The sequence below is a fragment of the Nuphar pumila genome, chromosome 13 (assembly GCF_984573655.1).
Source record: "Nuphar pumila chromosome 13, dmNupPumi1.hap1.1, whole genome shotgun sequence".
Taxonomy (NCBI): domain Eukaryota; kingdom Viridiplantae; phylum Streptophyta; class Magnoliopsida; order Nymphaeales; family Nymphaeaceae; genus Nuphar; species Nuphar pumila.
The window spans coordinates 99,188,586-99,215,088 of NC_143261.1; the positions used below are offsets into that span (position 1 = coordinate 99,188,586).

At 35.5% G+C, this 26,503-nt stretch overlaps 1 protein-coding gene across 1 annotated transcript; it reads right to left on the bottom strand.

Moving 5' to 3' along the window:
* Window positions 1-1,868: 1,868 nt before the first annotated feature.
* On the bottom strand, window positions 1,869-26,503 carry EYE (conserved oligomeric Golgi complex component-related / COG complex component-like protein). Its single transcript, XM_089984527.1, has 10 exons — window positions 26,096-26,503; window positions 24,821-24,910; window positions 24,584-24,703; window positions 24,396-24,497; window positions 23,939-24,219; window positions 22,928-23,073; window positions 21,663-21,861; window positions 19,145-19,832; window positions 2,444-2,776; window positions 1,869-2,359 (listed from the first exon to the last, which is right to left on the bottom strand). The coding sequence occupies exons 1-10, from the start codon at window positions 26,381-26,383 to the stop codon at window positions 2,078-2,080; spliced, it is 2,529 nt and encodes an 842-aa protein (XP_089840653.1). The 5' UTR covers window positions 26,384-26,503; the 3' UTR covers window positions 1,869-2,077.

The following is a 26,503-nucleotide window of genomic DNA, read 5'->3' on the forward strand; positions in this document are numbered from 1 at the left end:
TGTGAACCGATGATATCAAACTTTATATCTCCTGCATGCCTTGTGTGTTTCAAAAATCACGAGTTTCATAGCAATCTCTAACTTGGATCTCGTATCACTTATTGGTTTCTCTTCAAACTTTCTCTCTCCAAAGCTTTTTTTGATGCCCCCACTGTCTAACTGCTGTAGTGAACAACAGTCACAAGCATAAATAACAGCAAAGATGCTGCTGTGACATGAGAAAGAAAAGCAAAGATCACTCTGGTTCCCATTTGGATGCAATTTATTCACCACTACAATTAATAACCAGAGCTGCTTTCTTTGACGACATATCGTCAATGTGCTTACGTGGTTCCAAAGTATGGCATGAAGAAGGTTGTGGCTCTTTTTTTCAGATGACTGGGGAAAACCACGTCCCTCACTGTCGTGGTCATTGGTGTAAAAACTTGAGATTCCCATTGCTTACAAGGGAGTACACCAAGCTTCAGCTTTGTGGGGGATGTGTACCTTGTTAAGAAGTAATGTGTTTGGGAGGAAATTCACATATCTGTAGAAAATTCGCTCATGCGAAGGTTAAAATGGTCCTTTTAATATCGAACATTTGCGGTTTTGAACATTGGGTGGATTTTTGAAAATTATAGGGTTTTTCAAAAAACAATTCATTTTTTACAGTACCGGTTTTCGCTTTAGCTTTAAGCGTGTTGGGATTGTCTTTTTATTGATTACACCCCGTGACCTAACAGCTTGCTTACCTGTATGGTTAAATTTATCAGTTGGAGGCTACATCCCCATACAAATAAGAGTGTGTACCACCACAGTGTTATGGTTTAGAACTGCCACATATATCAAGTTACCAGGTTTTCCGTACAAAACCTCCTTTGTCTTCTCAAGAATTTCCTAACATAACTCGGCTTCGTAAAACTCATACAACGATGTCTTCTTTTTCAATTTATTACACAAATAAACTGGCCCCAGGATCAGAGACCTAGTTGCTCTAGCTCAGCCTGCCATACTTAGTGTCGTCCTAGTGGCATAAAACTCTGAGCTTACCCCTCGCCCCCAGGAAATCGTAGGACAATGTAACCGAGCTTGATATTTGGGTGGCCTTTGCTGTCAGCGTCCAAGTCAAGTTAGATGGACACAAATGCCCCGGGAATGGTTGCACTGGTGCAGTTCACTGTCGGCTAGATCAAAATGACAGGATGCAATGGCCTCGTATCTCATAGCTTTGGTCCCTGCAACCAATCACATGGAGGCTTTGCAAAGTCCAGTTGGCATCATCAGCTGAATGACACCTTGTGATTGGTCCAAAGACCCAAGCTATGAGATATGATATTGTTGAATCCTGTCTCATTAGTTGCAGTTTTGATGACAATGTCCATTTCTTAGTTTGTGTTTTACCAGTTTGTTATGAATCCATGATAGTTGTCAAGCAAAACCATTATGAATAAGGAGCAAACAAGTTGGATTTGGTTTAAATGTAGGCATTACTGAATACGACCTAATTAGATATGGACTAATTGGGTTGCAAGTTGGGTTTAAATTCCGATGAACAAAGCTAATACAGAAGGCCGATCTAACTAGCTTAAATAGCTAATTGAATATGCCCTATACACGCAAATGGATTTTGATATTTGTCAGATTCAGATTAGGTTTACATTCAAGTTCGGATTGGGCTGTTTACACTACTGAATCTAACTAGGTGGATTCGGATTTTGTAGAATATATATGACTCGAACCTGAACCTTTGACAGCCCTAACTATGAAGTCCATTGGCCACCGCAAACCCTTCAAAAATCACCACCCACTCTCCCTATACATCAGGGAGTGTGATCCATATATTTTTGGCATCCATTAACATAGCTTAACCCTGATGACCAAAGCAAAGCTCAGGAATATGGTCAATCAATTTCAGAACCCAACATATCAGATTTACACATTTGTTTCATTTCAAATCTATAATCACCGCAAAAAGATTACAGGGATTTTTTTTGTCTATCAAGAAACTAATATGGAACATTAAGTCTCCAAGAAACACCAGATATGCCCCAATCAAAGATACTAAAGCGGAGTAAGTTAACCTGAAAGAACTGCTCACTCACTGTTCCAGTGTGACCCGCCGAATCTTGCAGACAAGACGAGCTGTAGGAAGATCAAGTTGGTTTCCGGCATCAGATTTCACAAACTCACGAAGCTGATCCCTTGGAGTTGAAAGGCATGTCTGGAAAGTGGACAAGATGGGGGGAATTGGCATCGAAAGAGCAGAAAGTACGTTGCTCAGGTACTCTATATCGGTTGATAACTGCTGAGCGCCTCGATCTGTTATCGACTGTATAGCACGTAATTGCTCAATGTAAAGAGCAGTTGCACCTTCAGCAACCTTGATCAAAATACAAACCAAAAGTGAGGATACATGGTCAAATAAGTAGGAAGCCCATCTTGGGGCCTTTGTGAAGAAATGTACCTTAAACATCCACTCAGTTGCAAAGAACTGGGCCTCGTCCATATTGGCCTCACCACTGGAGACACTCTCAGCAAGTGGCTCCAACTGCTGAGGCAGTGTAAGAAGATATTCACCAACGCTGGTTACATAAGCCTGGGGGTACGCACTAAAACTCGGGATGGGGAATCCACTTTGCTCCTCAATGGAAGACCAAATAGGCAAGTGAGCCACGTTGCTTAGCCGTTGGCGCACCTTTGATATGAGGACCTCATAGACAAGCTCATTCACCATATCAGAAAATGCAGCCACCCGTTGAGAGGCAAGTGGGAGAGCATGAAAACGTGGATCTTTAGACTGCAACATGTTAAGCGCAACAAGCAAATTAAACGAATAGTGAAGTATCATCAAAACATTCAGAATTATCATCAACTTGCAGTGCTCCCAGTTAACCGACACTCTTGATAGTGAAGGGCATCAATATCAATTTAAAAAAAAAACTGCTGGAGAAGACTATATGTGTGTGTGGTAAAAGCTCATTTTCTCATAATACATGGCAGGCGTTATGGATTGGAGCCTATATAGTTAAATGAGTGAAAAACATGTTTCTGATTAGGATATTTTGATTCTTAAATACATCAAGCACTAAAATTCCATGATACAAAAGATCAGATTTTAATGTTGAAATAACTCAATACAAAGCATATTTCCTAGTACGAGAAGTACATCACATCAGCATATTATAAAAGTCCATACGCAAAGTTCCCTCAATAAAAGGCCAACTTAGAGCTAATACAGAATTAAATGCAATGTCACCAAATAAGGAAGCAAGAATTGAAAACCAATGCAAGAAGCCAAGGTTTATTTGCATCCATGTGAAATAGGCGGTTTGAAGTGACTTGAGAGGCATTTAAGAAATGAGCTAAAAATTTCTCGGGAACTTACACGTAAAAAGAGTCAAATGTTATATAATATGATAATATTATTCCACATAAGACTTGTTAACGTATAAGTGAATATAACATAATAATTTCCCATATTTTTTAATATGTGGTATTAAAATATGTTGTATAGATCATATATACATACATATATATTTTTGTCTATGTAATAACTATCAAGGGTATTTCAGTAATTTCACATCGTAATAGGGATCAACCTATAAGTTGTCCCTTTCTTTTCTTTTTTATTCTTTTTGTTTATAGCTGTTGGGTTAGTCCCAATGGTGATAAATATGACCTAGTTGGGCTGCCCCCACTCTCCCTCTTGTTTGCTTATAAATAGGGGTTTTTTCGCTTGTATTTCTTAATGTTTTTACAAGCATTTCATGTGAAGCAATAGACATTATATTTTTTTATGTTGTGTTCTCTTATGAGTTGTGATTGTGTATCTCTTTTATGAGATTGTAATTGGTCCATTAGAGACCCTCTTATGTTTTAGCACTTGTGTAACCCTTTGTTGACATTGTGATTGTGCACATCTTGTTTCATTACAAGGTATTAGAGCCTAAGGCTCTTGTATTTGAAAAACATCTTTATCATGATCTGTGTGATGGTGATCATCTTCGAGTCTTCCTCCTCAACGTGATTATCATCATGGGCGAAAGAGAATCATCTTTCGCCATCTCATACAAGCTCAACAAAAGCAACTACTTGATGTGGGCTACAGCCATGAAAAACATCAAGGAGAAAAAGCTATGGTGACCCTCAATTGAAGCTAACAAGAAGAGAAGAAGACCAAATAAAGCTCTTTCCAAAAAAAGAAAAGGAGAAAGCTATGCAAGAATATCAAGAAAAAATGAAGGATTGGGAGGCTAATAATGCTCAAATACTCTCATGGTTTATGAATACCATGATGTTCAAAATCGCTACCAGTATCATCAAATTCAAAAAGGCATGTGATGCATGAGTATTCCTAAAGGGCACGTTCATTCAAAAGGACATGGCTCAATTACATTATCTCCAAGATAAGGTAAGTACTACCTTTTAAAAATATATATACATATGTATGTATATATATATATATAAATTATGTAATTCATTTGTAATACCTGATAGGGGTAAAATAGTCTTTTCATCATTTCTCGCATATTCATTATTTTGAACATGTTTTTATTTTTTTTTTGTATTTTTATTTTTCTTTTCTTTTTTTTATTTTGTCTTTTAGGCATTGAGGGGCCCACCATATAGACGTTGGGCCCCTCCAACGGTCATAAGGGGCTCCAACGCCTACATGGGAGCCCATCCTTGGGTCCTCTCTCTTATATAAATATGGGGTTATCCGCCTTGTATTTGTATGTCTTTCAAGGCTCATTTCAATAAATATTACATTATTTTTCATGCTTGTGTAGCCTTTTTAGGCTTTCATATTGTCCCTTTGTGGGCTTCTTGTTTGAATGTCATAGTGTTTGTCCATTATTGGACTTTGTGAATGCTTGTGCATTCTTGGGTTACACTTTCGCCTATTTCCTTACATGCTATCAAAGCTTAGTCTCTAGGAGAATAGATCGTGTGTTGCGATGATTGTCTCGAAAAATGTGCTACTCAAAATTGTGTGGCTTGGGTTCAAGAAAAGTTCTTATCCGGTGTGTAACTCATATTTTCTTAAAGTGTCTTTATGTATCTCATTTATGTATATGTATCGCTATTTTAAATAGTAGCCTCTTGTTAAATATGTTAAAAATGAATAGTTACTTTTTTAAAAGTAATTGTTAAATCTCGTATGTAAACATATTTCTATAAAATATTTGTTTTAATTTTGCATATCATCATAAAAATTATATTTTATAAAAATAGATGATTTTCCTTTAAAAATTTTAAATATTGTGTTTTTCGTATGGCTAATTCCTTTGTTGTATGCATTTGATTTTTATCGAAATTGTTAGTTCTAATTTCTATGAATATGCTTTTTAGGTATATTATATGAATTTCATGAAAAATTTTAGAAAACTTGTATGATGTACGTCTTATGTCATCATGTTTTCCTTAACTCTTTGGTAATATCGTAGATATTTTTGCATACTCATATGATTTTAATGGTTCTCTCACTTTTTTCCTTCAATAATATTCTTCTCTTGCTTTTTGGCATTTAACCCTTAGTGGGTTTTTGTGTATTTTGCACTTTATGTGCTTGTGATATTTGGTTCTCTATTGAATCCTTTTGTGTTATCCCTTGTAATTTGCATTTACGCATATCTCATTATAATGGTTAACTTTAAGATGTTTTCCTCATTATCCAAAACTAATTCTTTGAAAAACATTCTCGATTGATTATGCTTGAGAATGATCTTCGATATTTGTGTTCATCTTTATTCGACTTTTATATAGAAAATAAATCTTGCATTGGATGCTTTGAATACATTTTATAATGTTAACTCGTTTTTCTCTAAAAATGTGTCATAATCACACAAAATAGATTGCATTATGTTTGCTATAATTTCATAGCTTCTATATAACTATGAGTTATTAAATTATTTGCATGATTGATAGTAATTATGCTTACTTTTGGGATTGTAAAAAGTTCTTCTAAAAACTTTATATGTATTATTTCCTTAATATTACATGTTTTGTTTGTCTCATAGTAGACTTTTGTTTTTAAAATACTTCTTTTTAAGATAATGTCTTTGTCTTCTCTTTAAAAATTATAAAATCTTTTGTATGTAATGTGCCCTAAGTGCATTTATTCCTTGATCGGTGAATTTATGACTTCATTTTTTAAGAATTGATTATGTTAAGCATGATTCTTGTTTATTCAAAAGTCTGTCATGAGACATACTGATATGCATATGATTGCACTTTTTCTAAGATTGGTCATCTACCATTATTTTTTTTTATTTGAAATTGTCTTTTCATATCAGTTCTTTTTATGAACTCACCTATTTGAAAAATGATTTCCGTGAGTATTTATTGCCTTCTTATGGCATTTGTGTTATCGATCACAGACATTTATATGATGCATCCATCTTCTTGGCCTTATATGTTTGTTGGGGGTGAGTTGTGTGCATATCTTTTTATGTCATTTTAGATTGTCAACTTGTAATTTGACTCTAATTGACAGTTATATGATCTTTAAATGCGAGTGTATTGGATCACTCATTTTTTTTGCCATTGATTTTATTATGAATGTTTTTAATTATGTATCTGTGATGAATATCTAATTTTTGAAACCATGGTGTTTCGAAATGTGGTCTAAATTGATATTTTTTAAATTGCATTAGTGTTTTCATTACCTCGGGTGTTTCTCCTATTTATGCCTCTTATCTAAGTGTCATTATATGTAGACAAGAGATGTTTATTCACACCTTCCTATGTTATTTTTAGCCCATTGTTGGCTTTATACTCTTGCTCTAGTAGCCGATACACTTATTTTAAGTGTTATTATATGTAGACAAGAGACGTTGATTCACACCTCCGTGTGTGATTTTTAGCCTATTGTTGGCTTTGTACGCTTGCTCTAGTAGTTGATACTTTTGTTTTAAGTGTTATTATATATAGACAAAAGATGTTGATTCACACTGTGTGTGATTTTTAGCCTATTGTTGGCTTTGTACTCTTGTTCTAGTCGTTGATACACTTGATCCTTAGTGTCATTATATGTACACAAGAGTTGTTTATTCACCTTCATGTGTGATTTTTAGCCCTTTGTTGGCATTATGCTCTTGCTCTAATCGCCGATACACTAGTTTTAAGTGTCATTATATGTAGACAAGAAGTGTTTATACACACCTTCGCGTGTGTCTTTGGCTCTTTAGTGGCATTATATCTATGCTATTGTTCTAGTCGCTTATACACTTGATTTGTGGGTTTTGGAGGTCTAATGAGGTGATTGCTTGTAGTGGATGAACAATTGTTGAAATTTGCAAAATTTTATATTTATGAGAATTTTAAATTTATCATCTTCCACAAATTGGTTTTGATTTGCGTATATCATTCTCTTTATCATGTGGGATTTTTTAATTTTGCAATGAATTTTTAAAATCTTTACTAGTTTTTTCTTTGTATAGAAAAATATTTATTGATAAAAGTTCATGAATTTCATTGATAATATATATATACATACATATATATATATATATATATATATATATATTGATAAAACTGTTGGTAAGCAGAAATAATCTATAGAGAATAAGAAAATATGAGAAGGAAGAAGAGAGGAATTATCGGGGAATCGACAGCCTCCACTATTCTTTTTTGTGGGTTGCGGTAAACCTTCATTATATTAAATAGGGTTACAACATTTTTTTACAAGGACAAAAATGCCCTGTATAGGAAAAACATATTACAACATTATAAAACACGTGAATTGTTTTTCAAATACCAGAAGCGATGACTTGTGAGACCTTTTGTAAACATATTGGCAACTTGGTCTTCTAAAGGCACGTAAACCGTTTCAATTTCTTTACCTGCTATTTTTTGTCAGATGAAGTGTTGATCAATCTCAATATGCTTGGTCCAACTGTGATGGACAGGATTTAATGCGATTTGTATAGCACTTTTATTATCACACATAAGTATCAAACTTGAGATGTCCTCTCCTATCCCTGTAAGCAAGTGTCTAATCCAGGTCACTTCTGTTGTGACAGTTGCCATAGATCTATACTCTGCTTCTGTGCTAGATCGTGCCACTGCCTTATGTTTTCTGCTACTCCATGAGACCAGATTTTCTCCAATATAAACACAGTATCCTGAGACAGACCTTCTCTCATCTGAATCCTCTGCCCAGTTTGCATCTGTATATGCCAATATGTCATGTTTTGGAGTTTTCTATAAAGATTGTATATATGAGAGTCTGTCACCCACCGTGCCCTTCAGATAACGAAGAATGCATTTAACATCAGACATGTGACCAGTCCTCGGTTCATGCATAAACTAGGATACTTGATTAACAAAATATACAATATCTGGTCTAGTAAAGGTAAGGTATTGTAACATACCCACCAAACTACGATACTTGGTTGCATCAGGATATAATTCACCATCACAAATACTGAGCTTTTGGTTGATAATACTGGGTGTAGACAGAGGTTTGCAATCTGTTATTCCTGCTTTGTCCAGAAGATCAAGAGTGTATTTGTGTTGGGTTAATGACATTTTTCCACCCTTTTTGTCCACCTCTACACCGAGAAAATACCTCAGTTCCCCAAGATCTTTCATTTTGAATCGCATACTCAATAAATCTTTAATTCGTTGAATATGGTCTGGAGTATTGTCAGTAATCACTATATCATCAACATATATAAGCAAGAAAACAATAGCAGTACCGTCCTTGAATATAAACAAAGAATGATCCAGTTGAGAACGAAAGAAACCATGGTTCTGAATCTCTGAGGAGAAGCTCTCAAACCATGACCTGGAGGCTTGCTTCAAGCCACATAAGGCTCTGCTTAATTTGCACACATATTCTTTTAGATTTCTCTCTGCATAACCTTGCGGTTGTTCCGTTTAGACTTCTTCTTTTAAATCTTCATGAAGAAATGCATTTTTTAACATCAAGCTGAATAAGGGTCCACCCATGTTCAATTTTCAATCCCAGTATGATGCGAATAGTTCCCATCTTCACCACTGGGCTGAATGTCTCATCATAATCTTGACCATATTCTTGAGTGAAACCCTTGGCAACAAGGCGTGTCTTGTACCGTTCAATGCTACTATCTGGTTTATATTTAATTTTATATACCCATTTTGAACCAACAACATTTTTATCTAGAGGGCGACCAACTATCTCCCATGTTTGACACTCATGAAGTGCCTCGATCTCTTCATTCATCGCTTCAATCCGTTTGTTGGATTTGATAGCTTGACAAAAACCAAGTGGTTCATCCTGCTTTTTAATCTTGGATAAAAAAATCTGAAAATCCATAGAAAAGTTATAATAACTAACCCACTTCTCAATAGGATGCCTTATCCTACTTGATCTTCTTGGTGCCTCTCTGTTATTAGACAATGTTATGTGTTCTCCCGCATGTACATTTGTTTGCTATCTGGGTCTTCTGATATAGACATTACCTTTGTATCTCAGACATTCTGTGTCTAATGCAGCATCTGAAATCGTCTCACCAGGTATGCTTTCAGGGGCCATAGTAGATTGTTCTGCAGCATGTGAAATGAGTTCAGCACTGAGCCATGGGTCATACCAGTTAGCAATTGCACCCACATGTTCATGATCATGACCTGATTCATTTCCCAGAAAACTATTTTCATTAAAAATAATATTTCTGAAAATTCTAATCTTCTTATAGACAGAATCATAGCACCTGTGACCCTTGTGCTCGTCTGCATAACCTACAAATTGACATACAGAAGCTTTGTCCTGAAATTTAGTTCTCATGGATTTATCAATGTGTACATAATATGTGCATTCAAAAACTCGTAGCTCATCATAATTAGAATGTACAACATATAGAACATGATAGAGAGACTGATTTTCAAGAATAGGCATAGGAAGGCGATTTATCACATGAGTAGCAGTATAAAAGGCTTTTGTCCAAAGATCAATAGGTAAGTTACAACCATGCATCATACTCATTGCACTCTCCACAATATGTCTATGCTTACGTTCGGCAATTCCATTTTGTTGTGGGGTGTACGGGCAAGAAACTCTACGATGCATCCCATTATCTTGGAGAAAATCTAAAAATTCTTTGGAGGAATACTCACCTCCCCCATCACATTGGAAGATTTGAATATTTTGGGAGAATTGAGTTTTAACGTAGGCATGAAAGCGACGAAAAATAAGGAAGACTTCTTATTTATGTTTCATAAAGAATATCCAGGTAAAGCGAGTGAAACTATCAATAAATGACGCATAGTATTTGCTTCTAGAAGAGGAAGGATTGGGAGCAGGACCCCAAACATCAGAACATATTATTTCAAAAGGCATGGAAGCTCTTTTATTTATTTGATGAAAGGGAAGTGCATGACTCTTGCAGACCTGACAACTGGGACATATTTTGTCCCTCAACAATGAAGGTGAAACAAACTCTGAAATAAAACCATGAGACACTAGTTTTTCAATAAAGACTCTACTACAATGACCAAGACGAGAATGTCAAAGATCTGGCTTATTGCATTTGGATATACTTAGAACATCTTTAGAAACACGATCGGATTTAGGCTTCAGGACACTGGAAGCTGGATCTTCATTGAAAATGTACATGTTTCCACGTCGCTCTCCTTTAACGAACGTCTGCTTCGTTTGAAGATCCTTGACAAAAACAGAAGTAGGAGTGAATTATCAATAAGTTTAGAAACAGAGACAATGTTTTTCTTTATATTTGGTGCATGGACAACATTGGATAAAGGGATGGATGAAGACTGTGATAAAGGAATGAGGACATTGTCTACGCTTGAAATAGGGTGGTGAGTCTCATCTCCAGTTATAATATTAGATTTACCAAAATATAGGGTCAAAGTAGATAACTTACCTGCATTTCCAGTGACATGAGCCGTTGCCCCAAAATCCACATACCAAACTCCATCATTATTCTGCTTCAAATTCAAGTTGGCCATTGCAGACAAGAAAAGATCCGTAGCATCATTACTGACCCGAAAAGTACCTGCGGTTCCTGGTGTGGCAACATTTTTATGGTTTTGAATTTTATTACGATTTTGTGGGTTAAACCAGCAGTTAGCCTTGATATGACCACGTTTGTTACACAGATAGCATGTGAGAACACTCTTTAAAGAACCGACAGTGAAATTTGGCGTAGGTAGCAACCCACGGTCACCTTGGATTTGTGCTCCTCTACCTCTGCCATGCCCCCCTCTATAGGAAAGATCTCCTCGTGTGCAATCAGCTGTCATGTCTGTGGCAAAAACATCATGCGTAGATGATTGCCCTGCTGAAGTATCAGACATATTTTTCAAAGACATTTCATACTGAAGCAGTTTAACACGTAAATCCTCAAAATTGGGCAATGTAGGTAAACACAACAAAGAAGTGACAAGAACATGATACTCTGACCCCAGGGCACTCAGCAACTGTTGTACTTTTTCTTTATCTGATACTGGATATCTAACAATGGCTAATTGATCTGTGATACTTTTAATTTGATTTAAAAATTCAATAATAGTCATTGATCCATTTTTCAAAAGCTGGAATTCATGCTTGAGGAATAACACCTTAGCTTCTTATATCTGAAAGTAAGTCTGAGTTAGAGTCTCCCATAGTGGTTTAATTGTGCAATCATAAGGAATAGAAACTAATACCTCTTGAGACAATGTAAAAGTGATATATGCAAAAAGAGTCTGATCGCGCTTCATCCAGGCAACAAATGCAGGGTTACGAACAACGTTTGTCATTCCTTCTCCCTCTTTTGTTTCTTGTGTAATAAACTCTGAAGGCACCGAAACTGAACCATCTAAGTGACCTGTAATTTCTTGACTTCAAATGAAGGGAGTGATCTTCCTTTTCCAAGTCAGGTAGTTATTTGAATTTAATTTTTCGGAGACAAGCTGCCCCAGAAAGTTGGAAGAAAGTCCAGAGTTGGCATAAGTTATAACTATCTATTGACAAACCTTGGAGACTCATATCGGGGAATTAAGAGGAATAAAAAATAACAGCAATAAATGAAAACAACAAAGTAAAATTGATGGGACTGATTTCAGATTGAATATAGGACCAGAATGAAGGAGAAAGTGTGAAATAGCCCACACGACACAGTCGACAAGTGAAGAAGAATAGCAGATTTAAAAAAAAAATAAGATGCAAACAGGAAAATAGATATGAAGATGCAGACAAATACAAGGAAGCAGAAGTGCTTTAGGGTTTAAGAGAAAGAGAAGGATATGACAGATCTATTAGAATACACAGCAGATCTGAATGTGATTCAGATCTGCGATAAGACTGTTGGATATTTAGGAAACGTGAGGTAGAGAAAGAAGAAAGGAGCGACAAACCTTTGGTGAACAAAATAGAAGGAGAAGAGGACGACCAGAGGCAGATCAGAACCTGTTGACGAGAAGAAAAGCACGACTTTGAGGATAGAAGGAGAGGATGAGGCAGGAGGCAGATCGGCACCCATTGACGGGAAGGAGGAGATGACTTTTCACGCCCAGAGATTTCGCTGCTCTGATATCATGATAAAATTGTTGGTAAGCAGAAATAATCTATAGAGAATAAAAAAATATGAGAAGGAAGAAGAGAGGAATTATCTGGGAATCGACAGCCTCCACTATTCTTTTTTGTGGGCTGCGGTAAACCTTGATTATATTAAATAGGGTTACAACATTTTTTTACAAGAACAAAAATGCCCTGTATAGGAAAAACATATTACAACATTATAAAACATGTGAATTATAAAACACGTGAATGGATATGGATCCAATAAGGGATCCATATTCATTCATATTCTAATATATATATGTATGTATATTTGGACCTCTATAATTAAAATCACTCTAAGATGTGTAAGTTATGTTTCTAATTGATTATTGTGCCCACATTGTGGTACACATAAAATTAATTAACATATATCTTTTATTGATAAAATTAGTTGTTTCTTCATTATTGTTTCATGTGTATTGAACATGCTTTAACTATATGATGTATATATGTGTGTATTAGCATGAAGTTAATTAGCTTTTTTTTAATCCATTTTGTAAAAGTTCTCTTACTCATTCAATAAACTTGTTCTTTATTTTTCATGCCTTTGTGCACTTGTCCTCCTTTGAGAGTGTTCATCTAGCCTTTGTGTGCATTTTGATCTATTGAGAATCTAGTGCCCTTGAGCACATAGCTTTAGTCTTGAAGACATTTTCACATGGTGCATGATCAATGTTTCTTAAGCATTTTTGTGATAAATAAAGATTTATTTACTTTATTTGTGTTCTTCCATTTATACTCTTTTATGGGTTTTGTTTGAAGTGTCTCTAATAGACACTCTTTTGAGAGATTCATATGTTTTTTGGAAGACCACCATTTTATTTAAGATAATTTTTATGCATAATTGTTTATCTCTTCTTAATGAATCATATTTCCTTTAAATAATCAAATCTTCTTATGATCAATGTTATGGTTTCTTGAAAAATAAGTTGATTATGATTTAATTTCATCTTTGAGGGAAGATGATCTTGTCTTTCTTAATATCTAATGATTCGAAAAGTTATTACTATTTTGTTTAAACCATTTTATTCTTGCTTTACAATATATTATTGTTAAAAAAAAAACAACTCTTGAGCTAGAATATTTTTCTTATGTACTTGGAGTCTTCTTTTGGTTTGTTCTTTCTATGTAGGATCTTTAAGATGTGATATGTTCGATACATCATGGAGAAAACCAATGAAGGTGCTTGGGGATGATCACCAATAAAGGCGTTTTGAAGACTTATATTTGCAAGAATTTTCTGAGATGCCATAAAGATGGATATTTCCCTTGAAGACTTGTACTTCTTCCCAAGATTCTTTTTGTATTTCCAAACTTTCGTGATAACTTTTCCCATCAAATTTGAGGGGGTGTTAAAAATATATATACATATGTATGTATATATACATATATATATATATATATAAATTATGTAATTCATTTGTAATACCCGATAGGGGTAAAATAGTCTTTTCATTATTTCTTGCATATTCATTTTTTTTAATATGTTTTTATTTTTTTTTGTATTTTTATTTTTATTTTTATTTATTTTGTCTTTTAGGCATTGAGGGGCCCACCATATAGACGTTGGGCCCCTCCAACGGTCATAAGGGGCTCCAACGCCTATATGGGAGCCCATCCTTGGGTCCTCTCTCTTGTATAAATATGGGGTTATCCCCCTTGTATTTGTATGTCTTTCAAGGCTCATTCCAATAAATATTACATTATTTTTCATGCTTGTGTAGCTTTTTTAGGCTTTCATATTGTCCCTTTGTGGACTTCTTGTTTGAATGTCATAGTGTTTGTCCATTATTGGACTTTGTGAATGCTTGTGCATTCTTGGGTTACACTTCCGCCTATTTCCTTGCACTACCAAGCAAGGAGATAAAAAGTGTAAGATTTTTAGTCTCTTATCTCTTATTTGAGATGAATTGGCTATGCTAGAACATAAATGGAAAGGTTTGACAATTGAAATGAGGCAAAAACAAGTGGAAAGAGAAAATCTTTTCTCTTTCTTATTTGGCCTTAGACCAGAATTGGAACAAGTCCGTTCATCTCTACTTCATAGAACTTTCGCTCCTTCTATAAGTGATGCTCTTGCCCAAGTGTGTCAAGAAGAAACTAAACTTTGAATGCACAAGTCTAGTGATGAGGTTTTTGCTTTATCAAGATTTAGAAACTTTGTAAAAACCTATAAAATAACTCACTTTGAGGAAAAATATAATAGAGGAGGATATGAGAGATGATACAATGGTTGGAAAAGTAAGGTTACTTGTCATTATTGTAAAGAACTGGGGCACACAAAGCTAGAATGTCCCAAACTCAAAAAGGTGACCGCAGTAAGTAAAGAATCGCCAAAACGTGAAGAAACAAGAAAATGAGGCAATTTCAATTATTTGACGATTGCCTAAATTGTGGAGGCCGTTTCACAAATCCTAAAAGTCACTCCCTCTACATCCGGTGTCATCGTTTCTTTCTTTTCTCCTCTGAGTAAGTCCTTTTAGATTTTGGATTTGTGAGCCTCTTTTCATATGACATATAATGAATACTATCTGATTGCACTAAATCATATTTTTCATGTATTATACCCACCGATGAAAATTCTTTAAATAAAAAAGTATAGAAAATTTAAACAAAATTTCAAGTGATTAAAAAAAATTTTGTTCCAAATATTAGAGTTATTCCAAAACTTTGATTTAAACCTTTTTTCGGTTTCTCAGATTTGTGATTGTAGGTGCAAAGTTTTTTTCTCATCTAAAGGTAAGGCCATAAAAAGGTGCAGGATCTCCAATTAAAGAAGCTGATTAGGTAAGGCCATAAAAAGGAGACCTTTATCATATAGATTTTTTATGTCTTTCTAAATAATGTTTTAGCAACCATGCTAAAGAAGTTGATTTAAATCTTTGGCATAGACGTCTAGGATACCCAAGTATATCCAAACTATCTCTCTTTCCGTTTTTGAAAAAATCTTGTAAGGAAAAAAACTATCTATGTAATGATTGTATACTTGAAAAAATGAAAATGTTACCTTTTGGGCTTAGAACTTCTTTATCTAATGAAATTTTTTATTTAGTGCATTCAGATGTATGGGGTCCCGCTCCCATTATGTCAAAAGGTGGATTCTCATATTATGTTACTTTTATAGATAATTTTAGTAGGCATACATGGATCTACTTCCTTATACTCAAATCCAAAGTTTTCATGTTTTAAAATTTTTCATAGTCTTGTAAGAAATCAATTTAAAACAAATATTAAGATCTACTCTTATTCAGGGGGAGAATTTCTTTTAAGTGAATTTCAAACTTATCTAAAAACTAATGGTATTTTGCATAAAAAATCTTGTCCTAAAACTCAACAAAATGGTATTGCAAAGAGAAAACATCGTCATATTGCTGAGACTACTAGGACTTTACTTATTTCAAAAGAAGTTCCAAAAAGGTTTTGGGCCGAAGCCGCTCTCACTGTGGTTTATTTAATAAATAAAATGTTTTCTCAAATCTTAGAAAATAAGTCTCCAATTGAAAAACTTTTTAAAATGATTCTCGATTTTAAAAGATTAAGGGTTTTTTGATGTAAATATTTTGTACTTCTTGAAAAATATTATAAACTTTTTCCCAAAGCTATTGAATGTATTTTCTTAAGATATGTCGATAACCAAAAAGACTATTGATGCTATGATTTAAGAAACGACAAACTTTATGTATCCAGAAATGTCACTTTTCTTGAAAAGGAAAAAAGATTTGATCTTAAAAAACCTAAGAATCTGAGTATGCCTTCTTATTTGCCTAAGTCAAAAATTGAGAGTAATGATTGTGAAAATGAAGTTAGTAATAATATTGAACTAAGGCATGAATCTAATGTTGGTGAAGAACCTACCAATGATCTTATGCATTATTCTAGACGAAGTAATGGGGAGCATTAATGTGCACTTGAGAGATATAGTCAATCACTTGAAATAGAGGAACCTAGTCTTAGAAGATTCGAAAGAATTTCTAGAATCCCAAATAGGTTTGTTTCATATGAATCCTTTCCACCAAATTATAGGGTATTTCTAGCTATTTATTCATATTATGAGTCATCCAACTATAAAGAAGCTAAAGACATCAAAGAATGGGTAGAGGCTATGAACTTAAAATTAGATACCTTACATAAAGCAAAGACTGAGAAATCCAACATCTTCTTAAAGGCAAGAAGACAATAGGATGCATGTGAGTTTTTTAAATTAAAACAAAGAGTGATGAATTCCTAAAAAGATAAAAAGCTAGATTGGTTGCAAAAGGGTATTCACAGGAATATGATATAAATTATGAGAAGACCTTTGCCCCAGTAGCTCGTATGACTATCGTAAGGGCTCCAGTTGCCGTAGCATCTATTAGGAATTGACCTATATTTCAATTAAATGTTAATAGTATTTTTTTAAATGAAAATTTGAATGAAAAAGTATACATGGATCCTCTCACTGGTCTAAATATTGAAACAGGTAAAGTTTTTCGCCTTCGTAAAGCATTATATGGGCTTCAACAAGCTCCTAAAGCATGGTATGATAGATTCAGTAGGATTATGTTAAATTCTGAATTTAAATCATGTTATATTTATACTGTTCTTTTTATAAGATCTACATGTTCTGAATTTGTTATTTTGCTTCTATATGTTGATGACATGACATCATTGAAAGTGATAAGAAGAAAATTGAAATTAATATTATGCTTAAAAAATCTTTTGATATGACTAACCTTTATTTTTTGAAATACTTGTTAGGTATTGAAGTTGCTTATTTGCCAAGAGGATATATTTTGTCCCAAATCAAGTTTGCAGTTGATATTGTTACACACTTGGATATCACAGATGAGAAATTTGCAGCTATTCCTAAAGTGATTAATGTCAAAATGAGAGTTAAAGATGGAGTCTTATTAGATTATCTAACTCCTTATAGGCAGCTTTTTGGATCATTGATGTACTTGTCTATTACTAGACTGGATATTGTGTATATTATAAGTCAATTTCAGCATGCGCCCACTTCGGTTCACATGAGTAATTTATTGAGAATAGTTTGATACATTAAAAATACCATATCTAAAGGGTTTTTCTTATCATCTTCCTCACTTTTAAATATTATTGCATATATTGATTTTGATCGGGAAGGAGATTCCAACAGACACTCAACTACGGGTTTTTGTGTATTTTTACGTGATTCTCTTATATCCTAGAGGTATAAAAAGCAACAGAATGTGTCTTTGTCCTCTACGAAAACTGAGTATAGAGTAATGGCTATAACAACAACCGAGGTCGTATGGTTGCGGTCTTTACTTGCATATATGGGAGTTGATGTTTAAGAACCTTCAAAGTTGTGTTGTGATAACAAGAGCACCATATATATAGCGAGCAATCATATATTCCATGAATAAACGAAGCACATCAAAATGGATTGTTGCTACGTTTGGTAAGAACACTTGAAGGGGACGATTGATTTACCATATGTTCCGTCCGAATTTTAGATTAGAGACTTTTTTATCAAAGTTCTTCCTCTACTTCGTTTTTTTTTCTTTTTTACAAACTTTTGGTGATCTCATCGTAAGTTTGAAGGGGAGTGTTAAAATATATTGTATAGATCATATATACATGTATGGATATATATTTCTGTTTATGTAAACTGAAATACACATCAGGGGTATTTCAATAATTTTACATTGTAATAGGGATCAACCTATAAGTTCTCTTTCTTTCTTTTCTTTTTATTTTATTTGTTTTTCTTTTTTATTCTTTTATAACCGCTGGGGGCTAGCCCAAGAGCTAATTGGGCTGCCCCCACTCTCCCTCTTGCTTATAAATAGGGGTTTTTTCCGTTGCATTTCTCAATGCTTTTACAAGCATTTCATGTGAAGCAATACACATTATATTTTTTTATGTTTTGTTCTCTTATGAGTTGTGATTGTATCTCTTTTAGAGACCCTATTGTGTTTGTGCATTTGTGTAGCCCTTTGTTGGCATTGTGATTGTGCACATCTTGTTTCATTGCATGTGGTTCTAAAACTAACCTATAATACATCAAATATACCAAACAAACTGGTATGACATCTTAAATCCAAATAAAAAACACTATTTATTAGTACTACCATAAGCAATTAGTAGCAAAGAAAAGATTAATATTACCATAAAACATTACTTAACAGCAAAATAGCGCACATGTTCTTACAATGAAGAGAAATTTTTCTAGGATTTTGTCTCAACTTTTTCTTGTAATGAATAACCTAAAATCCTTTCGAGTTTTGTAATATGGAACTTTTCTTGTGTTTTAAAATCACTATAGAAAATGTAATCATATTTATGATTTATTTTGAAGTTGCCCAAACAGTTGAAAAACAATAATTTCCACAAAAAATATGAATGGATTGCAGAAAAAACTTCTGAAAAGAGTAACATTGATATTCTTATTTCTTAACAATTGTATATTACTTTTCTTTATTCCAGAAGACAGAAAGCAGGATATCCAGATAAAAGTATATTGCATGCAACAGAAAAACCGTAGGTGCTTTCAGGTTGAAGATAGCAAGTTCAAGAATCTAAAACAAAGAACTGATGAAGATAGTGGTATGTTGGAAAGAAAAGTTAAAAAGAATAGACGAAACAAAGTCAACAGAAAACCTGTTCCAGAAGATTGACAAGTTTCTTTGCCTTCTCAGGCACATCAATAAGACGCAAAACTGCAATATCCAGGGCCCCCTTCCTTGAAAGAAACGACTCTGTGTTTGTGGGGATGTCATCAGAGGACAAGTGAAGCTGATCAAATATTGGACCAAGAACTGAAAGAGATAAACTAGTGCTAAGCCTGACAAGTGTAGCACGTAAAGAAGCTTCAAATACTGATGATCTGCTGGTTAGACAATCAGCTACAGTAAGAATCTGCAGTGCTCCTTGGACAATAGACCATTCCTCCTCATCTGACACCACATCCATGAGGCGAGAACTGGCTGCATCCTTTTTGTCCAATCCAGTCTCTTTCTTTTGACCAGGGCCATCTTTCCGTGCAATATTATCCAGCCCACATATAGTTCTCAAGGATTTCAAGGTATCCTGTAGGTTTGAAAGGTATTGGAGCATGGTCTCATCAATTGCCCGTACAAGTTCCTCAGCCTCAGACCCCCCTGTAAAGCTGATGCATCTCTCAACTGCTGCTTCAAGAATCACAATGACTTGTGGAATTGATTCTTCCATTCTTCGAACTGTCTCACTAAGTTCAATTCCTTGTGCTCCCACACCACGAGCAACGGCTCCCCTGAGGTCTAACATTGCCAGCTCTGAAGAAAGTATGGCACGCTCCATTTGTCCATACCTAAGAAGATAGTCACATCCACTTAGTATTTCCTCAATTCAAGAAATAGAAGCAAAAATCCTATCAGGAAAACACAAAAGTAAAACAGAGACAGGTTATGGCTATCTCAAGACAAACAGACAGGCATTTTATGCAAGCCACGATTCTACTGGTATGAGCTTAGAGTAAGAGAAAAGGGAGGAGAATGAACCTGTCTTTTTAGATGCAAATACAAACAGATTTACCACATCCATCACCACTTTTTGCAACTCTAATTACAATTCTACGACACTTAAGCCTGGGTCTGGCTTGATGTAAACTGGCATGATCTTGACTTATTTATTAGGTACAAAGTACAAGTCAGGCAGTTCTCAAGCTGCTTGTGGCTCGTTGCCTACCCTTGAAAAATTCATGCATGTCATGAAAAAAGATGAACCCTACATGTTATTATGGACAAGAGTAGGGCTGACTGTCAATGGGTCAGATGTCCAACCATACATCCAACACATTAGGTGTACTCGAACTCACCCAGACAACATGCAGTTGGGGTCATGTTCGGCTTAAAGTTGTGCCAGGTCAAGAAAATGGAAACCCAAATTACCTGACCTGTGTAATTTATATAGTGTTAAAACATATATTTTTTCTAAATAATATACATAAAATACTCAGGTCAGGTCTGATATACAAAAAAAGGGGTACTGATGAACCCTCAAAAGAATATCTTTTTCTGGGGAAATTTTCCAAAGGGGCAGCTAAAGTTTTTGCCATAATAAAAAAAAACTTAAGTTTTTCGGTAATTGCAGCACATTTAACGATAACTTTAACAGGGACAAACCCTGGATTTTTTTTATTAACCATAAAAAGGTTTATGTGTGTTTTTAACAATACTGAAAACTTAGGTGTGTTTTTTATAATCACCAAAAATTTAGGTGTGTTTTTTAAAATGTCCCTAAAAAAAAGCATAGCTAAACCTAATTTGAGTTGGGTTCTGGTCATTATTTTATGGCTATCCAGATATTTGGGTTCGGGCTCAGTCAGATACCAGACATGGATCCGGCCCATTGACAGCCCAAGACAAGAGATATGGAGAGGTCCATTGACATACAAAAGCATCCACAGTTGTGTACTTATACCCAAACAAATGTATATCTCTGCACACACATGCAACAACATGGGAAATAGCCCGTAACAAAAATTGGAGTGTGGCTGAGCCGCTGAGATCTGTTTGGATCACAGTAAATCTTTTTAGAATAATTTCTAACTTGTCAGCAAGGTAATTTGTAGGGGATTTTCCAAAAATGATTTGTTTTTCTTTCAGAGAATCAGTAATTTAGAGAAAAAATCAAAAGGAAATTTTACAAAAGCCAACAAGCGAAAAGGTTTGGTTTATAAGAGGGAAAAAAAAAGAAAAATATAACTGCCACAATAAATATGAAAATACTATTCATGGCAGCATTGATCCCGATTTCATGGAGATACTCTTTACACTGTTGTATAAAGTGAGCCTAATAAACGATAATGTCAATTTAGAACAAATATGACAGCCAACCCTTTGCTTCATCCCTCTTTTTTTTTATAGGCAAGCTGGGGTACATCACTGAGCATTTGATCACGCTAGATTTATATTCCGAACAAATATATCACACGCACATCATCACAATCACACCGTGGAGCCAGCCCAAATTGTGAAGTGTGAACTTGAAAGGACAGTTTAGAAATGTTAAACAAAATGTGAAATGTTAACAAAATGCCACAGAATAATGTCCAAAATATGATGAAGAAAACTGCAGCACCAACTGCTTGAAACACTGACCACAGTATTAGAATAATTTAATTTTTTTCTTCACTTACCTTTGTTTATAAGGTTCATACGGAGAGTATACAGATTTTAAGGTCTGAGATATAACTTGATTATCAGAATCTGCAAACAAGTGTTGAATATTCTTCGCGAATGCACTTGTCATGTTATGGAGCTCTATTAGTGTTTCCAGATGCTTAGTTTGCAACTTAGCTCCTTTTGAAACATCTCCAGACAAGATATCAAGTATACCTATAAGAAATCAGAAAAATGATACATTTAGTATGGAAAAAAGGCAGGTGATGCAGCATAAGCAATTGGAAGATAGAAATAAAAATTACTGGGTGACCAAACCTATGATAACACTTTAAAGATTACACAGAATTAGGACAGTGATTAAAAAAATTACAGCAGGAAAAATTTCCCACAAATTATTTCAGAAGTGGAGAGACAACTCAGATATGACACATGCATCTCTGTATGATCAAGATGTGGCTAGAAAAAACACAATGTTATCCAATTCCTTTACATAATCTGCAATCAAGGATGCACTATGAGATGAGCTAATGATCTCTTGTAAAAACTGTAATAATACACATGGAACAGACAAAAAGAATTTAGAAGAGCAGAAAATATTTTTACAGCCAATCCAGACATATTTGTGGCATATATACACCTAACTAATTTTTTTTCTCCCAAAAACGTAAAGATCCACATATTACTCAAGAAGATTAGCATGAGAGAGAGAGAGAGTTGACTTTTACTTACCAAAAGACCTGTTTTCACTTTTGTTAACACCGTAAAAGGACAAGAAAGAGGTTCACTTTTGCAAACACTAAAAGGACAAGAAAGAGGGTTAGCTCACCAAAAGTCAAAACCTGTGATAAACATATTACAAGTGTATCATATGGAGAGAATTTGCGCTTTCACTTACTACAGCCCATCCTATCCAGGGATATCCCTAGCTTTCGCTAATTGCATATCCGGAGGCATTTTTTTCACACTTTTGACAACTCCACATAAGCTACAGTTCCAGAATCTAAACATTTTATCAATCTTATATTGTTTGAGTCGCATATGATAAGTTCAGTTTTTACAGAATATAGAATCATAGATGATTACCAATTCTAAGCAGTTATTATGTTACACCAATTCTAAGTAATTCACACAGCAACTGGTCAATAGTCAAGAGTCAAGACTTCTATAGTGCAATTTAAATGTTATTAAGATAAAATTGCAGCACTACCACTTCAAACAACAAAGACATCCAAAAGTAATGTCACATTCTTGAGGAGTCAGAAAATCCTTTAGCTGTAACCTTTTGTTAATGCCCTTGTCTCTGGAACCACCTCTCCAGTAGCAAGATTAATACGAGTAGAAAAACTTGTGTTCAGTGCTGACATGGTCTCTATTAGTAGCTTCGGTACAAGAGTTTTGAAATCATCAGGGAAAGCAGTCATACACCTGCCAACATCAGTTGAAAAGCAACAGATTTAGAATGAAAACATCAGTCACATGTTCCCTGAGAGACAATTGAACGTGATTGCATTTCTTGCAGCACTTTACAAGGTGTTGACCAGAAGCAGCGCCACCATAGTGACAAACTACTCTGACAACAGAAAAAGGAAAAGGAATAAGTTGATACCAACTCTTAAATGGGGATAAAAAAGGGCCAGAGAATTCAATAAAATATGAATAAAAGACAATAGCAAAGAACAAGAAAATAAAAAATTGGTTTATGATAACTTGAGCAACTGGAAAAAGATCTGTATATCAGAAAATGAGAAAAAACAAATAGATATCCTGTTGGTCAGCAGAGAAGGGAAAAAACTCTGTATTTCACAGTTTTCTCATTTCTCTTACTGCAAATTTTAAAGTGAATTAAAGAAAGACATCTCAAAAAGTTTGCACACTGAAGACTTGTTTATTTTCATGACATTGTCATGGCCCCAGGTTAATCCAGTGATAATCTCTTCAGAAGCATTCATCTTTTTAAAGATATTAACTTTACGGTATAGCATCAGTACAAAACAACCCTCAGTTTTTGAAATTTCCCATGAGGGTTGGCAACGAGGGTTGAAAACACATGGGTCTCACGCATTTTTCAGGTTAGTAAACAGAGGAAAAGTTTCCTCCAAAAAAATTGTCATTTTAGACAAGCTTTTTTGGAGAAAAAAGTTTGAAGTGAGGACATCCAACTGTTTTTCCCAGATAAAGCTTAGTATTTTGTAATTCAGTGCTATAACTTGCGCATCACCAAGTATGCTCAGGCATTTATCCAGACTATTTAGAAGGTTACGCCAAAAACAATTAGAAGCAATTTCCATACCATTTCCATTCTTGTTCGAGATATAGTAAAACTTCATCATAGAAGTTTGGTAACCAGCTGGCAAACAGGATTGAGGAAGAGTTAGATAATAAATCACTTGCACTGGCACGCCTCTCACCATCATGAGTTCCAGGTGCTAGCTTATTTGATCTTTGTCTAGAGTCAAAATCTTCCCAAAGTTGCCGTATAGGCTTCATGTGAATTTTTGTGTAGAGAAGTTCCACAGACTTCAAACGACCAATACGAATAAGGATGTCTCGAAAACTTTGTACTTCATCAACCTGCATGATTCAGCTTAGTTAGAGAATGTAAAACTGCAGCCTTCATGACATGATAAAAGAAAACCACATGATAGAGCTCACTCAATCAGTCAATGGAAAACCTCCCCGCCTAGCCACAGCACTCAAGAACCAAATACAAAAAGACAACAAGATGTGAAACTAGAGGAAATTATTACCTTGCGGTTTGATATGGCATCTGATAAGCGAGGCTGGACCATCGCATCTAACCTATCTTCTAGCACTTCAAGCTGCTTCCTGACATTTGCAAACTCTGCAACCTGAAGGGAAATAGACTTATGATACACCTTTCAAATGCCTCTTTGCTTCTGTACATTCATCTGAAATAGTTACATAAAAAACTGACCTCACCAACAGCAGACAAACAGTGCCTCATGTTGGCCAAAGTCTCTGCAGCACGTGGAAGATCACCACTAGCGAATACATCTTCTACACTTGCACTTAACTGAGTCAGCCCAGCAGCATCCTATTCTCAAGAAAAGGGGGGTATGAATCGGTACTTTACTCCACAGCAACAAAGTATCCAGTCAAAGCACATTATCAGCCTATGGATGTAAGAATAAAACAAAGAAATGACAATTACCTGCAAAGTCTCATATGCAGCTTCCATTCGCTGCTTCACCATATCAATTTCAGCAAGTGCAGCTATTGATTCTGCGGACGAGCCCTCTGCCTACAGTCAAAAGTAGATGGAAGTTGACCCTCATATGAATGTATATACACACGAAAATAACTTTGAGCATGCCAATGAAATACACAACAAAAATTAAAGTGTTCTCTAGTAGGATTTAGGGAATCCAGATAGAGCGGATTGACAAACCAAAGATTCTGACAGAGGAAAACTTGTACTGGAAACAAAGTTAGAGACACCTCTAGCCATAGAAACAATGAAAGTATCACAGCATGTGACGGTGATGGAAACAGAAAGATAAAAGGTTTAAATTCTCCAAGATAAGTGATAATGCGGTTGCAAAAATGATGTTGGAAATTAAAAAGATTAAATTCTCCAACCCCAATATCAAAATTCAGCAGAACAATGCATCCTGAAGGAGACAAGAAGATTAGGATCGGAAAAGCAATCACTTATCTGATCATTACACATCACATCCAAGAAGCTTTAATACCAAATAACTTCCAGATATAAACATCATAGGATGCTTGGCATATCGATAATTGTAACCGGATGATATTCTATTGCATAGGACATAAAGCAGCCAGTATCCCGAAGAATGGACCTCCAGTTCCAAACTTTCTCCATATTGAAATCAAACACTATTTCATATGCATTCTCAAAGAACACAATACCTCAACCTCGGATTAGGGGTCTAACAATGCGATGTCATCAAAGTAGAAAATTCCACATAAGGGAGAAATTGAAACCTACATTGCCCAAAAGCTAATAACAGATCTCACATTCAAATGTTTCAAACCGAGCACGCGCTGGAGGATTTCACCCGAGACCACAGAGCTACTTCTAAAGACACGGGCAGGGCCGGCAATCCAAGAGAGTGGACGACAGCAATCGAAACAACTCAACAACTAAAAAAACAACGCTGAATTTCATAAATCTGCAAAAAAAAATTGCAAGAAATCGACAGAATTCCCCAAAAACCACCACCGATTCGAAAAAACACATCCCAAAACCTAGTCAGAACGGACGAAATGCCAACCACAGGCAAGCTCCTTCTCTAAATTACACTGGAAATTGATGCCGGAGAAGCTGCAAACCGATTCGCTAGAGGATAAAACTCACAAATCCCAGAAACCGTAGAGGAATCGACAGAACCCGGAAAATCAACAGCACAATCGGCATAATCACGAATCGGATCAATTCAATCGACAAGAAGAAGAAGAATACCTTCTTGAGCCTCTGGAGGATGAGGGAGACGGCAGATCGGAGGGAGGAGGCGTCGTCGCGGAGGCGGACGACGTCGCGGGTGGAGCGGGGGACGCGGAGGAGGGCCGCCTCGCTCTGCTCGTCGAGGGAGGAGGCGAGCTCCTCGGAGAGGAGCTGCAACTTCATCTCCAGGTCGGCGAGGTGCTTGTCCGCTGTGTCCTGTGGGTCGCGCGATCCGCACGCCGCGTTGATCCATCGCTTCGGATCGAACTTCTCCTCAGAGAAGGCACTCAGATCCACCGTCATCATCCTCTCTCTCTCTCTCCTTCGTCCTAAACCCTAACCGCCACTGCTCTCTCTCTCTCGTCGTCTTCGAATTCGTCGTTGCTGGAGCGCCAAGGCTTCCAGTGGGAGCTTTGTTTCTCACAC